The sequence below is a fragment of the Bos javanicus genome, chromosome 14 (genome assembly GCF_032452875.1).
Source record: "Bos javanicus breed banteng chromosome 14, ARS-OSU_banteng_1.0, whole genome shotgun sequence".
In the NCBI taxonomy this organism is placed as follows: Eukaryota; Metazoa; Chordata; class Mammalia; order Artiodactyla; family Bovidae; genus Bos; species Bos javanicus.
In genome coordinates this window covers 27,151,555-27,168,053 of record NC_083881.1, presented here as the reverse complement: position 1 = coordinate 27,168,053, position 16,499 = coordinate 27,151,555, and the positions used below count along the sequence as shown (strand labels likewise).

The following is a 16,499-nucleotide window of genomic DNA, read 5'->3' as shown; positions in this document are numbered from 1 at the left end:
CTGTGAACATGAAGGTACTGTTTTTGTTTTTTTGCACACCCTTCCCCTGTGTCTTTTGTTATACTTGGATGGGACTCCAGTGAAACTCTTTGAACCTTTAGAGGAATTGAATCAAAGAGCTAAGCAACTCATTTGGTGAGTGCAAGATTTTAGGGTAGGTGTGTGAGACAGCACACGAGGTGTTCTGCACAAGAGGATACCATTGTTATCCAACCTAAAGGGACTTTTATCTTGCAAATAATTATTACTTTATTTTATATTTATAATTTTATTTATGTATTTATTTTCAGTTATGCTGGATCTTCATTGCTTTGCAAGCTTTTCTCTAGTTATGGCGAGTAGGCGCTACTCTCTAGTTACGGGGCATGGGCTGTTCATTGCAATGGCTTCTCTTGTTTCAGAGTGTGGGTTCTAGGGCACTCAGGCACATGGGCTCCAGGGCTTTAGAACTACATGCTCAGTAGTTGAGTCATGTGGGATCTTTCTGTTGCGATACACAGACTCTCTAGTTGTGTCGCGAGGGCTCAGTAGTCATGGCACTCGGATTTAGTTGCTCTGAGGCACATGGAATCTTCCTGGACCAGGGGTTGAACCCAGGTCCCTTGCATTGCAAGGTGGATTTTCTTTTTTTTTTTAGTATAAATTTATTTATTTTAATTGGAGGTTAATTACTTTACAATATTGTATTGGTTTTGTCATGCATCAACATGAATCTGCCATGGGTATACACGTGCTCCCCATCCTGAACCCCCCTCCCACCTCCCTCCCTGTACCATCCCTCTGGGTCATCCCAGTGCACCAGCCCCAAGCAAGGTGGATTCTTGCATGGAGGCATTGACCAAGAGGTCACCTCAGTAGTGAGCTGGTGGGACACATGTTTGAGTGCTTGCCGAAATAAAGAAGCCTTGCCTAGGCTTGTACCAAGAATAAGTTTACTTTTAGCTCCAGTCCCTTGCCCTGTGTACACCTTCAGCGCTGAGCACTGAAACTTGATGTTCACGGGAAGAATCCTGAAGTTCTTTCTTAATCGCCGGTGAAAGAACACATCCTGTGTTCTACTTTTTGTTGTTGCTGTTCAGTCGCTAAGTCGTGTCCAACTCTTTGTGACCCCATGGACTGCAGCACACCCACTATCCTCTGGAGTTTGCTCAAATCCATGTCCGTTGAGTTGGTGATGCTATCTAACCATCTCTTCTTCTGTCACCCCCTTCTCCTCCTGCCCTCAATCTTTCCCAGCATCAGGCATCTTTCCAGTGAGTTGACTGTTCGCATCAGGTGGCTAAAGTATTGGAGCTTCAGCATCAGTCCTTGATTTCCTTTAGGACTGACTGGTTTGATCTCCTCACAGCCCGTGTGTTCCACTTACCTGGTCCTATGGCAGAGGTTATCATGAGAGGCCCTTCCTAAACACAGCCATGGGTTGATCCTCAGGCAACTGAGTCACACACTGACGTGCTTTTCTGTTCCAGGACGTGGGAAGAAGGCAAGGTGCTCATCTTTGACGACTCCTTTGAACACGAGGTGTGGCAGGATGCCGCGTCTTTCCGGCTCATCTTCATTGTGGATGTGTGGCACCCTGAGCTGACACCCCATCAGAGACGCAGCCTTCCTGCAATTTAGCATTCTGTGCGGGCTCAGGACACGCTGGAGAGAGACCACCTTTTTGGTGCAGTCTCCTTGGATGTGGGCATAGACCTTCAAACACCACAGCCCTTAATTCTCTTGATTTGCAGCCTGAAAATTCTAAACCTCCTCCCAGGGATGGAAAACACTAAAGGGAATATCTGCCTCACTGCAATTCTTATAGAAAATACCTGCCGTATTTCATCCATGACAGCCCCCATCTGATGCCTGGATTCCAGGTGAACACATGATAGCTTCTACCTTGCCGGCCAAAGATATTTTTTTCTCTTAGAATAGGGGGAATCAGTATTAATGAGAATACGTGTAGAAACTGTGAATGGATTGCTTTAGTCTGTAATTTTTCTATGCAACTCTATTTTCCTAAGGTAGCTAGATGGTTTATCATCATACACCACTACTTTTTTGTTGAGTTTAATGACAAGCTGCATAAATACTTCTGTTTAATGGTAACTTTCCTGGTGAACTCAGACGTCCCTATTTTAATTATTTTTAGTAAAAGGCACTCATGAAAAAAAATTATATTTTCCTAATACAAAGCCGAAAGACATAATTATGCCAATGTCTTATGAACCATACTGCTCCCCACTTATTGAGTCTCTTTGCTTTTTTGTCTTCACTAAGAGCTGGTGTCTTAATTTTTCTTCTCACTCTGTGAATGGCAGAAATACTGTCAAAAGTGGTATTTCTTTCTAAGAGGAACTTTTTACACTGAAAAAGGATCTGGAGTCATTTTATATTTAGTTATAACAACGACGCATGTAAATTTTTTTAATGACAAATATCAGGCATTGTAGGGAAGAAAACAAAAATTTCTCCAAGTGAGAATTTTCTCTTGGGATCAGCTCAATGTGGGGCTGCTAGGATCTCTGACTTCTGGCCCCTTTGCATTTATGAAACAGGGCTGGAATCCAGAGTGTCTTCCACTGTGGATCCTTGTGAATGAGAAGGTCCTTGAAAGGATTCCTATCACAACTTTGCAAAATTAAGAAGGATGATAGAGTGGAAGGCCAAAAATGCCCGGATGTCTGTTCTGGGTATAGGATGTCAAAACTGTTTCCTCTTCACAGTTGTTCGAAAGACTCTGACATCTCCCTGGCTTGAGAAACTTCTGCCATTTAAACTTCACTTTGAGGTGTTAATTATTATTGATAGTTTGGTTTTAAAATTTGCCATTGCTTAGAAAGAACAGTTGCCTACTTGTTCCAAAGATGACCACATCATTAGTTTAGTGGAATATTAATGCATTAAATTTTGTGTGTTTTAAACCAAAGCTAACTAGAAATGTTAGCTATAAGAATGTAATGATATTCATGCACTGAATTTTAAGCCAATATGAACAAAAACGCTAAAGAAATGACACACAGGTTACTACGCACAGGGAGAAAAATCACTTGTGTTTTCCATTGAAGGACGAAGAAGGTTGCTTTCTTTATATCATCAAAAGGAAAAAAAAACAGTTCTTTAAAATGCTGTTGGACCGCTTTTGCTTGTCTTTAAGGATGTTAGCTTCCCTTTGAAGAGTCTGTAAAATATTTGTCTTGTTTCCTTCTGTTTTGCCAATGCTGAAAAATCTCTCTAAAACAGATGAAGAAGCATTTGAGGAAAAAACATCAGAGTGAACTACCGAAGTCCGGAAGGAAAAGCAAACGCTTGAAAAATAAAAAGGCATGTGTGTCCTTCAGTATTTATTGAACGGAAGAAAGGACTGACAAAGAACAATGCAATCTAGTGCTCACGTGGCAACGTTCATGTCACTTACTGAATTTGGTTCTGTATGTATGTTGCATACACATAAGGAAATTCAAAGTAGCATTGTCACTGTTGAGCCATCATCTTACATTCATTTAATGAAATCATGGAAAAGAGTTAAAAACAAACTCTTAACTTAATAATTATAATATGGTATTTAAAATCAGGTCACTACAGTAGGGTTCTAAATATTGCCAATTGGAAAGCCAGAATTATTATTACTGTTGCAAAATGTTTGGCAATAATTGACTCCAGTAGCATTTTAAACACTTGGATCCCACAGCTGTTTCATAAACTCAAGTAATAAAATGGGTTTTCTAATTTGCTTTAATTCTTCATCTTTCCTCCCTATGTTGTGGTATATAAGAAAAGTCATTGCATTGGTAGAATTATTTCAGTATTACTATCTTGTTATTTGAAGTGTCTACACAAAATGAATTGGTTTTATTTATACTGTGATGCAATTGATTGGGAAATATTTTAAATTCTATTTCAATTTTATTTCAAGAGTGGAATACAAAAATCTCTTCTGTTATCATTTTCTACCAGTAGAAAAAAATTAAAACACTAGATTTATTGAGAAAGAGACGTGATAAATTATTAAAATTAGTAATAATATCTACTGAGGATGATTATGGCCAGTTTGCCTTTGAATTTTTTTAGCCAACAAATTGACCCTCCCAAATACTTAAAGTGTAAAATCATGTTTTACTGCTCATTATCAACTATTAATTATTTTTTCTTTGACATTGAGCACCAACTGGTCATAGTAATGAAGGCCCATGTCATGCAAATGGCTGGGAGAATAAGAGATATAGCTAAAAACATACAACTGGTTTGGGGAGACATGGCACAAGTAAGGATATCATATGCTATGATATCTGTTTATTTTTATCTAGTTTCCTTTGAATGGATAGCTGGGGACTCCATTTCTAAGGAAAATAAACAAAGAAATAAAATGATCTTTGGCATTTCATCCTGCATTCCAAGTCTTCTCTTATTTGCAGGTCTTGTGTATTTAGCCATCCTTAAAGATCTTCCTCCAAGTTTGATACCTACCCCCTTAACAACAGCCAGGTCCATCCTTCGCACCTTTAACTGATTGCAGGAGGGAGGTGGGGGGACGTAGTGCGTGTGTAATGCTTTTGTAGCACTTTTCTTGCCGTAGTGACCTAAGTGGGACAACTTGAAAAGATTCATTAACCACTGACATGTATTTTCAACATAACCCCCTACCCTCTAGAGACATACATTCCTTGTGGGAAGCCACATTACTAAGATGAAATAGTCATATTTCAATTTGTGTGTCTTTGTTTCAAATTAGCTCATGATAATCAGCCGATGGCCTCATCAAAAATGTGACATCAAAATCATTTTTGCAGGATATCAAAATAAACAGACTCTGCAAATAGCCAGACCTATAAGAGCATGCTCTTAGGCTGAACAATTTGAGATTGGATGCTGGTGATGAGGTCAAAGAAAATAACTCAATGTAGGAATGAAGATTACCGGAGATACTATTGTCTTGGGGCTTTGCACTACATTAAACTTGAAAATTGTGTCTGCACAGTTTAAATTCTTATGGATCTACTTGGAAATGCACTTAATTTTAAACTGCAAAAACTGGAGAGCATCTCTTCAAAGCCTTAGAGAAATCTTTGTCCTAATGAGGTGTGTGCCTCAAATTTAGTTTTTCTCTTTTCAACTCATTTAATACCATAAATATGGGGTGGGGGGAGTCTTGTTTCCATGACTACCTTGCTTCATCCTCCAATTCCCTCATTGAAAAACAAAAATGCATCTCTCAAGTCTTTGTTCAACTTTGGCTGCTCAGACCAATGGCTGGTGACAGTCATTACTGGGTGGCAGGAGAGGAGGCCCTGTGTCGAGCCGAACGCATGTGTCGTGTGGTCAGTTTCACATGTGCTTCCTGGTGGCTGATACCACTGAGAGTTGGTGACGTCGGGAGCACGGGGTGGCTCGGGTTTCAGTCCAGAGCCAGGAGTGGCTGGGTGTTCTCATTCTCTCCCTTGTCTTCATGTTTCAGGGTCCCAGCTTCTACCACAGACTGAGATCTAATAATAGGGGAAGGAAAAAGATGTGATTACAGACAATTCATGGTGTGAGCCATTTTGGAATCTTGGAGGGCCTTCAGACTTCATGGATCCCTGATTAAGCAAGACACTCAACTATACAACTTCTCCCCCTTGTGTATCTCTGTTTTCCTTGCTTTTGTGTCTTCTACATCATGTTTTTAGGGAACCAGGCATCTTGGAATTTTCTTTGTAGGGATCTCCTTTTGATAAAACAAACACATGTTCTAGCCACAATTCTGCCCCTTTGTCTAAGCATTCTATGGATCTTGAGATGTATAAAGTCTCATAAATTTGGTTGGATTTTTAATGTTTCAAAATACTTTTGAGAGCCTTTATTTCTCAAGGTCATAGGAAACTATCATATATGATGTTAACAGCACAAGATGTAGAATCAGGCTGTAAATGTATCCTTGACTCCTTAATAACTGAGGAGTCCTGGGGAAGTTCTTAGAACTCTGGACCTTGGTTTTCTCATCTGTAAAACAGAGCTATTACCTGTTACCTATAGGTAGCTATTACCTACCTCCCAGAGTTGTTAAGAAGGACTAAAACTAATATTATACATAAAGCATTCAGCATGTAATTGTAGTCAAAATTTATGGAGCACTCTGTTATTACCAATATTGCAATAATGTCAGTGATCTTTAGTTTCTGATACTGGAATAATAATTTCTTGTGTTTATAACCCAGATTGAAATTATTTTCCAACTTTATAGAGAAGATTATAAGAGCTATGCACACAGTAAACATTCAATCAACATTCATATACTAAAAAGAAAAAGCCACTCAAAACATTAAGAAAATGATTGAAGTGGGTTATTCAAATAAGCAAGGTTTACATGTAAGTGCAGTAAATGGGTAACTCAGTACACCTGAGTTTCCCAAACTCTCCACCTTCTGAGTCTTCAGGACCGTCCCTTGACTAACTAACCCCTAGAGTATCCTGCCTGATAAAGTGTCTTTGTATACTTGAGGCTTTGGGCCATGCTACATGGTTTATTTTAACAATGTGATTAATGATGAATGTCTATTTTTGCATGCCTGGACTTGGGGAGACATCCTTTCAATTTGACCTCCTGTTGGGGGAGGTAGAGGAGCTGAAGACCAAGTAGCTAAGGTCAGTCACACATGCTCTGCTTGCCTGTGTGACAGACAAACCAGGATACCAAGACATGGGTGAGTTTCTCTGGTTGACGACATGTTGCCTGTGTTGTCTGTCACATGTTGCTGAGAAAATTAAGCTCTGTCTGTGACTCCAGTGGGAGGAAAACTGGAAGCTTGCAACTGCTCCAGAGTACCTAGACTCCACCCAATGCACCTTTTCCCTTTGCTGACTTTGATCTGTATTCTTTTGCTGTAGTAAACCATAATTGTGAGTATAACCACATTTCTGTGAGTCCCTCAAGCAGATGATCACATCTGGGGGTGGTCTTGATGACCTCAAGCACGATATATAATGACATTAATGTTTGTCGTCTGTGCACCTCTTATAGTCGTAACCTCTTTACATGTATGAAGTTGCTTCATTTTCATACCCGTAAGGAATGCTGCTATTATTGCTTCCATTCTGGGGTGGGAAATAACTAAGGGATTAAAAAAAGAAAGTAACATAGGAAAGGCAACACAAATAGAGAATGGAGAACAAGACAGGTTTATCACCATCACAGTATTCCTTGGTCTACCTAACACTGCAGCGATATTTAGCCGCTCTAAATGTCAGTCTAGTCCAACTTTAGGTGCCAAGCCTAACCTTTCAAAAGGAAGTGGATTTGATTGCTCCTGGCACAGGGCAGAGAAGCCCCAGGTAGTAGTATATTTCAGCTGTTTTATACACTGCCTACATATTTCTCTCTTTGCTTTAGTTAAAGGCTGTGTATGCAGTGTGTGCATGCACACACACTCCCCCACAAGTGTAGCGGGGTGGGCAGTGGAGGTAATAGATTTATATAGATTTATATAAAAAGCAGAAAAGCTGAAAACCCAGAAGGTTCTCTGAGGGATGGGATGGGGCGGGGGAGTGGGAGGGAAGTTCAGGATGGGGAACACATGTACACCCATGGCTGATTCATGTGAATGTATGGCAGAAACCACCACGATGTTGTAAATTGTAAAAAGCCTCCAATTAAAATAAATAAATAAAAGTAAATAAAAACCTAAAACTGAAAAACAGGAATACAACTGCCCATACAGGCCACCTCCATCCAGCACCTTGGACAGCTGCCTAACCGCTTTGCCCTACAGGCCCTGGTGAAAGTGGAGGGTGTTAATGGCCAGTCCACTTGAAAGACGCTAAACTGCATTTCTCATTCATGCCACTTGGCTTTGTTTTACAACATGGCAAGAGAATCACAGCCACAGAATTAGAAAGGACCTTAGAGACCCACTAGATGAATCCACTAGGAAATATTAAGTAAGATGCCAAGCAGTTTCTTGTTAAATATATATGATTTAAGAAATCTATTCCTCCCTACTCTTGGAGGAGCAACTCTGCTAGAAAGCTTTTTCTTACAATGAACTAAAACCTGTCTTTTTGCAACTTTTATATACCGTTCCTGGTTTTGTCTGCTGGAATCACCAGAATATGTATAATCCATTCGATCCACATAACAGCCCTTAAAATATTTGTCAAGTGCCCTCCAGCCCTCTCTCTGCTCCCACTAAAACTGACCAAATTCCTCTTGAGCCTTCAAGATTTCTAGAACTTAACTACTCTCCTGCATCTCTTCATCAACTGCTTGCCCACAGCATGCCACTTCAAAAAAGAATGAAATTATTGCTTCCCTCTTTTTCTTTTTTGTATGCTTCTCTTGAAGCATAGAAAATGCACCTAAAATTGCCTTAGCCTTTCTGGAACTCAATAAAGCCAAGGGAAATTTTAGCTATATTTACACATGCTGCTGTTAAGTCATTTCTCTCCCATCTTGAAAGTACATGGTTGAATATTTCATCTTTTTTAATTTGGCTCATATTAACACTGTATCTCTATCCTTTTGGATCTAGAAATGTGTTACCCATCCAAATTATTGTCTGTGATTTTCATGAGTAGTGGATTTGTTTTTAAACTTTCCCTTCGCCTGTTTTGGAAGCCACCATGGGGGGAAAAAAATCAACAAATTCTCAAATATTGAACTTTCAAACAAAAATCACTTATTGCCGCTAACTCATGGTAATAAAGGCTTCCCTGGTGGCTCAGCAGTAAAGAATCCACCTGCAAATGCAGGAGACGCAGAGACATGGGTTCAATTCCTGGTCCAGGAAGATCCCCTGAAGGAGGAAACAGCAACCCACTCAAGTATTCTTGCCTGGAAGATCCCATGAACAGAGAAGCCTGGCGGGCTACAGTCCATGGGGTCATAAAGAGTCAGACATGACTGAACGACTGAACAACAAAAATAACACTGCAAAGGAAACAAGGCATAAATGACACAGAGCGGTTATGTGCTCTTTGATATGAGAGTTTTCAGGCCCTTTAGACCAAATAATTAGCATGAAGTAAATAAAGTTACAGAGTTAAATGGCTAAGGATTGTTCAAGTATGATAAATGTTTGTGAATGTCTCCTGCCATAGCCAAGGACTGTGAGAACATGTTCAGAAATACTCATTCTTTAGTGGAAATAATGCTTTAATTACCCAGTCATAGACGATAAGAAATGGAACTTGAAGTGGTCCATTTTCAGGACAAAGTGGCTGGCCTTGGGTGAAGAATTATTAACAAATGGTTTTCCACTCACAGCTAGCTAGTTTCATCTTGGAAAATTACTGGCAAGCTAGTCTTGCCTAACAGCTTACCTATGGACCAGCCCTAAGCTAACAGGATATTTGGGAAGGGATAAACTAAAGTACTTTTGAGAAATATGGACTTAGGATGGGAAGGGAGAAGAAAGAATATGCTATGAGACTTAGGTGATGTCCTAGACGATTGTAGCCCCATAGTACTAAGCCAGTGAGGGACCAGGGAGGGATCTGCTTGCCAGGGAATAAAAGTGCTTGCTGTAACTGTCCCGAGTGTGCCTGCCCACCAGACACCAGATCTTTAAGACTGTCCGTTAAACTATCCCTTTCACTGTGCTTTGTGTCTCTGAGTCCATCCCTTGGTTTTGGGAAGTGAATGCATTTCTCACATAGACCCATAGACAGGTATGGGGTCGCTGTGATCAGCACTCTGAGAACAGGGTATTGGGGTGGGAAGCAGGCATCATCTCTTTTTCATCTCTAAAGAAAAAGAAGAGAGGAAAAGCTATCATTCACAGAGTGACATCACTCACAGGCCTCATTCGGGTGCCCCTTCCCTTCACTTGGCGTCAGATTTGGATCTGTTGACTTAAAAAATATTCACAACTTAGAAGTTAAGAGTTATGTTTTATTCAGCCCGGGAGGCAGCATCTCAAGTAACTCTGAGAGAAGTGCTTCAAGGAGGTGGTGGGGGTGGGGGGTCAGCATGGAGCCAGGTTACATAGAATTTTTGCAACAAAGGGCAGGTAGTCTGAATGTTGAAAGATGATTGTTAACTAAAGAAAACCAGGTATCTCAAGTCAAGGAATTTAGCGCTTGTCTATGTGTGGGAAGATGCAAGAGTCTGGACTCACTGAAGTAATTCTTTTGATATGCACTTCAGATATCTCGGGCGGTTTCCTGGGTTTTCATATCCTGAGTTTCCTCAGGACTCATCATAGGAAGCGGCTGCAGTCTGATGTTTACTAGATGGCAGGTATTCATTCCTTCCTGAGTTCCTTCAGGGCTCACCAGCTCACTGATGATGACTACGATATCCTTTGTTTACTGATATGGCAGAAAACATTCCATTTCTCAAATCTATGTGGAATCTTTTTAATACTTATACTGGCAGTGGGGACTCAGGATGCTGGGTTTCTTATCTCAGCCAATAAACTGTCTTGGCTGAGTGGTGGGTAACAATTGAACAGCCCTGAGGCATTGAGCATGAGGAACTAAACACAGGTTTTTTTTTTTTTTTCTTGTTTGCATTTTCTCTGATTGAGAAGGGGGACCAGAGCATCTTTACTTTCAGTGTGACATAATTCCATTTACCTGGTCACAAAATGAGCCTTTGATATAAGGAACACATTCTATCATGAAATATTTGAAATTCATTGGAAAAACAGAAAGCATATGTTGCCTTTTTCAAAATCTAGCATAAATAAAGCAAAGAGAGATACCCATCTTAAACCTTGCCCTCTGTCCATTTAGCTGAGTCACAGTACTCTCTGGGAAGAATGTTCAACTGTTCACTGATAAAAACATCTCTGCCACTCATAAAAGCGAGTTCAGGAACTGTGCATTAACCATGGAGGAACCACTTGCCTTGTGACTTTTTTGCCCAGATCACGTTAGTGGTAATCTCCCAACTTGTTGGCTTTGCCTTCACCCAAGAAGATGAACACTTCTGCTAAAATAAACATTTCAGTCTTTTCTCATGGGTCCTCTTTCCAACACTGAAAGCCAGCTTAACCTCAAGGGCAAGCCGGGGAGTTTACAGCCGTCATTATCTCAGTGGTGTAGCCACTACCCTAACAATGGCTTTGTTCCTGCCTTGATAGTTGCCACATTTTGTTTTCCTGCTATTATATCCCCCACCCCCAACCTCCATTCACTCTACCTTTCTTCTTTCTACTTTCCCCTTTTCCTCTCCAAAATTTGGAAGTTTCCCCACTGCATGTCATCAAATATCTATAGCCACGCTTTTAATTTTTGCTGCTTCCAAAGGCATTTACCTTTCACATGGGAAATAGATGGGGAAACAGTGGAAACAGTGTCAGACTTTATTTTTAGGGGCTCCAAAATCACAGCAGATGGTGATTGCAGCCATGAAATTAAAAGATGCTTACTCCTTGGAAGGAAAGTTATGACCAACCTAGATAGCATATTAAAAAGCAGAGACATTACTTTGCCAACAAAGGTCCATCTAGTCAAGGGTATGGTTTTTCCAGTGGTCATGTATGGATGCGAGAGTTGGACTGTGAAGAAAGCTGAACACCAAAGAACTGATGCTTTTGAACTGTGGTGTTGGAGAAGACTCTTGAGAGTCCCTTGGACTGCAAGGAGATCCAACCAGTCCATCCTAAAGGAGATCAGTCCTGGGTGTTCATTGGAAGGACTGATGCTGAGGCTGAAACTCCAATACTTTGGCCACCTCATGCGAAGAGTTAACTCATTGGAAAAGACCCTGATGCTGGGAGGGATTGGGGGCAGGAGGAGAAGGGGACAACAGAGGATGAGATGGCTGGATGGCATCACTGACTCGATGGATGTGAGTCTGAGTGAACTCTGGGAGTTGGTGATGGACAGGGAGGCCTGGTGTGCTGCGATTCATGGGGTTGCAAAGAGTCAGACACGACTGAGCGACTGAACTGAACTGAACTGAACTGAATGTTCTAGTACACCTGTATCAGCACTTCTAGCCAGAAAGAGTGAGGTTTTTTTAAAAGATATTTTTAAAGATGTCTCTCAGTAATTCTACTCAACCTCTATTTCTCCCTGTAAGTTCCTGCCTGGACTTGAATGATGGCTCCACCACTGGCTTTGTGGTCTTGGGCAAATTTGACCCCCTCATGTGTAAAATGAAAGTATGATAGTGCCCGCAACATGGGAGGTGGAGGTAAGGAGAACTAGATGAATTACAAATTGAAAGTGTCTAGCCCAGTGTCAGCCTGATACATGTGTACCTTCGTTTTTAGCTACTGCTATTCTTCCCCATTTGCAGATAAGAAAATTAAGGTCTGGACTATTTAGTTCATCTACACTTTGAGTTACAAAGCATGAATTCAACTCCAAGTTCCCAAAAGCCTCATTATTAAATTTACAAGAGAGAACTGTGTATCCTGATGTATCATGTGACCTGAGACTAAATGCAGACTAAGATTTGAGAATGGATAAAGACTAATATTTTAAAAATTCAACATAAGTGATGAGACTGCTCCACATGAAAGCTAACTTTATTATTTTACCTTATAACTTTTAGAAGTAACCCAGAAGTTTCCACCTGATGAACAATTATTTATGTAGCTTTCAGTGCATCTATTTGTAGTTGTTTTCCATGATGTGAAGCAATATGGAGTTTCTTCCTGCTATAATGCCTTCAGTAATATCCTTGATGTAGAGTCTTAAAGAATAATCATAAGACTCATATTCTGTTCAGCTACCAAACTCTTCAATGTTAGAATGATACTTGTCGGCAATATGATACAATTAAAATTCATGAAACCAGATCAATAAATCATAAATCAACAAATCATTTTTTAACAGTTAGCCTAAGTATTTCTCATGTAAAGCAGCAAAGCCTTTCTCTATCGAAGTGAAGAAATAAGAAATAAACCTCCCTTGACTGTGACAATACAATTTGCCATAACTTACTGAAATATAAAGAAATCAATGGAAGAAAAATAAATATTCTATTACTTTTTAAGTGAACTATTTTTAGAGTGAGTCCAATAATTCAGCTTTTGCCTAAATGCATTGTAACTTGAATTCAAGTGTATAATGTATTTGTATTTAACCATGATAGGTACCAATCTTAGAGCAAGGAAGAAAGAGCCAAGAGAAAACACATGCGCCTTCAGAAAGGATGGAAATTGGGCTCACATGTCAATAGGTCTAAAGCAACACCATCCAACACAGAGCCCTCAGCACATGTGCCCACTGAGGACTTGAAACTGGATCGGTCCTAGTTGAGATATTGAGATAGGCTGTAAAGACACTGTATGCATGGGATTTCAAAGACAGCATGAAAAAAAAGAATGTAAAATATCTAATACTTTTTAAATTATATTGAAATCATAATTTTGTATACATGGGGTTGGGTTTCCTTGGTGGCTCAGGGATAAATAATCTACCTGCCAATGCAGGAGACATGGGTTCAATCTCTGGTCCAAGAAGATCCCTTGGAGAAGGAAATGAGTACCCACTCCAGTATTTTTGCCTGGGAAATCCCATCGACAGAGGAGCCTGGCGGTATGTCAAAGAATCAGACACAGCTTCAGGACCAAGCAACAACAATTTCAGTTAAATAAAACTTATTATTGGAATTAATTTCACTTGTTTCTCTCTTTACTTGTAATGTGGCTACAAGATAACTTAAAATTCTATGTGTGGCTCACGTCGTTTTTATCGGACGACTCTAGTCTAAGGCTTCATTCCCTCCGTCAGGCTTGTGGCTGAACCAGAGTGATATACTCGTCCTCATTTAGAATTTCACAGTCATCCCAAACGACCACAGCAGCAACATTATGATCTGTCACCGCCAGTATTCAGTGTGCTGAGTTATTTTTCACATGTTAACTCATTTAATCCTCACAATGATACAGACAAAGCCCTGGGTGACATGAGAACTGTTTTCTAAGTAACACTGTTGTTGCTTGAATGCTAACTAGAAAGAAACTTCATTGGTTTAGATTCCATTAATTAATTGTTTAGATGAGGGTGAACATATCGCATTATTTTCTCTCTAAATGGATAAATAATATCAAAAGACTTCAGGAAGAAATTTAAACTACTTGAAAAGAAAGAAATAAGTTCTTTCTGAACACACAGCAAAATTATTACTAACAGATGGTTTTTGTTGTTTATTATAAAGATCCTTGGAGAAATGAGCTGATGGAAGAGAATTGTCACCATGTCACTAACTTGCTATGGGACTCTATGGAACATCTCATTTGGCTTCTATGATCCCACGTTTTTCAACTGTAAAATGATGATTGCTGGACAAAGTGCTGATTTTGGCCCCAAGAGTTCATGAAATCTACCAGACTGGGATAAATCAACATTAGTTCTTGAAAATAATTAGACTTCATTTTTCAAAGTTCCACAATTCTGACTTTAAGCTAATTTGCTTGAATAGTCTAAGTACTTCTCTATCTCAGCATTTGTTTTTACCTCCTTCTAGAAATGCATAATACAGCAAATAACAAATTTTGACCAGACCTGAAAAGCCTCTTTGAAAATTTGTATCAGCCCAAACATTTAGATTTCATGAGTCCAAAAGATTTACCTTTTAAAAAAAATTTTAGGGACTTCCCTCATGGTTCAGTGGTTAAGAATCCACCTTACAATGTAGGGAACTTGGGTTCAATCCCTGGTCGGGGAACTAAAATCACACGTGCCACAGGGCAGCTACGTTCAAGTGTCACTACTTAGAGGGTCCATGTGTCACAACGAAAGATCACAGGTGCTATGACTAAGACTCAATGCAGCCAAAGAAGTAAATAGATATTTTAAAAGATATTTTTATTTCCACAAGTTTCTAAATACTGAATTTAAAGCTGCCAGGTGCTATTTAATAACTATTTTCAAAGAACTAAAGAGCCTCTTGATAAAAGTGAAAGAGGAGAGTGAAAAAGTTGGCTTAAAACTCAGCATTCAGAAAACTAAGATCATGCATCTGGTCCCATTGCTTCATGGCAAATAGATGGGGAAACAGTGGAAACAGTGACAGACTTTATTTTTGGGGCTCCAGAATCACGGCAGATGGTGACTGCAGCCATGAAATTAAAAGATGCTTACTCCTTGGAAGAAAAGTTATGACCAACCTAGAAAGCTTATTAAAAAGCAGAGACATTACTTTGCCAACAAAAATCTGTCTAGTCAAAACTATGGTTTTTCCAGTATTCATGTATGGATGTGAGATTTGGACTATAAAGAAAGCTGCTGCTGCTGCTGCTAAGTTGCTTTAGTTGCATCCAACTCTGTGCAACCCCATAGGTGGCAGCCCACCAGGCTCCCCTATCCCTGGGAGTCTCCAGGCAAGAACACTGGAGTGGGTTGCCATTTCCTTCTCCAATGCATGAAAGTGAAAAGTGAAAGTGAAATCGCTCAGTCATGTCCGACTCTTCACAACCCCATGGATTACAGCCTACCAGGCTCCTCCGTCCGTGGGATTTTCCAGGCAAGAGTACTGGAGTGGGGTGCCATTGCCTTCTCCAATAAAGAAAGCTGAGTGCCGAAGTGGTGAAGAATTGATGCTTTTGAACTGTGGTGTTGGAGAAGACTCTTGAGAGTCCCTTGGACTTCAAGGTGATTTCCTAAAGGAAATCAGTCCTATTCATTGGAAGGACTGATGCTGAAGCTGAAACTCCAATACTTCGGCCACCTGATGTGAAGATCTGACTGACTGCAAAAGACCCTGATGCTGGGAAAGATTGAAGGTGGGAGGAGAAGGAGACAACAGAGGATGAGATGGTTGGATGGCATCACCAGCTCAATAGACATGAGTTTGAGAAAGCTCCAGGAGTTGGTGATGGACAGGGAAGCCTGGTGTGCTGCAGTCCATGGGATCATAAAGGGTTGGACATGACCGACCAACTAAACTGAACTCAACTGTGTCATCATGAAGTATTCTGGTTTATTTAAAGTAACTGATTGCCAATATGATTGTCCTCAGGCCACAGCTTCCTGCTGTGAGAGTAGCTCCTGAGAGTAGCTTCCTGAGGTGAGAGTAGCTGCCACCTCATCACGAGCAACCAAGGGTGTCCCAGTGTGCAGAAAAATTCCAGCTGGCCCTCAGCAAACCTTGCTCGTCACATCCGAAATCAGTTTCAGAATGTTTTGGAAAAGAAGATTTCAACACACACTTTGATTGGATATTTTTAGAATTGTCACCTATGAGAGAGTTACCCAACCCCAAGGCTGGTTATTATATTTATTGTCATCATTTCATCATCACCGCCAACAATAAAAGACACACCATTTATTGAGTACTGATTTCATGCCAGCTTCTGTGCTAATTCATTAGCCTGCATTATCTTTGTTTAAACCTCACAGTAATTTTCTGAAGTGATACTGGTATTTTCTGAAGTATAGTTGATTCATGACGTTGTCAGCTTTAAGTGTGTGGCACAGTGATTCAGTATATATGCTGTTGTTGCTGTTGTTTAGTCGCTAAGTTGTGTCTGACTCTTGTGACCTATGGACTGTAACCTGCCAGGCTCCTCTATCCATGGCATTACCCAGGGAAGAACAGTGGAGTGGGTTGCCATTTCCTTCTCCAGGGGATCTTCCCA

At 40.3% G+C, this 16,499-nt stretch overlaps 2 protein-coding genes across 12 annotated transcripts in view; one reads left to right on the top strand and one right to left on the bottom strand.

The window, feature by feature from the left end:
* The window catches only part of ASPH (aspartate beta-hydroxylase), a 189,825-nt gene extending 185,456 nt beyond the window's left edge, over positions 1 to 4,369 (top strand). For 10 of the 11 annotated variants that reach the window (XM_061438824.1, XM_061438823.1, XM_061438822.1 and 7 more), the window contains one exon: positions 1,470 to 4,369. In XM_061438824.1, coding sequence (XP_061294808.1) covers positions 1,470 to 1,620 — 151 coding nt within the window. In that variant the 3' untranslated portion in view covers positions 1,621 to 4,369. The remainder of the gene's footprint in view (positions 1 to 1,469) is intronic. The other variant, XR_009740822.1, reaches the window with a different exon arrangement.
* Positions 3,959 to 16,499, bottom strand: part of CLVS1 (clavesin 1) — a 174,468-nt gene continuing 161,927 nt past the window's right edge. The window contains exon 6 of the mRNA XM_061438833.1: positions 3,959 to 5,468. Within this exon, the coding sequence (XP_061294817.1) occupies positions 5,381 to 5,468 (88 nt within the window). The 3' untranslated portion in view covers positions 3,959 to 5,380. The remainder of the gene's footprint in view (positions 5,469 to 16,499) is intronic.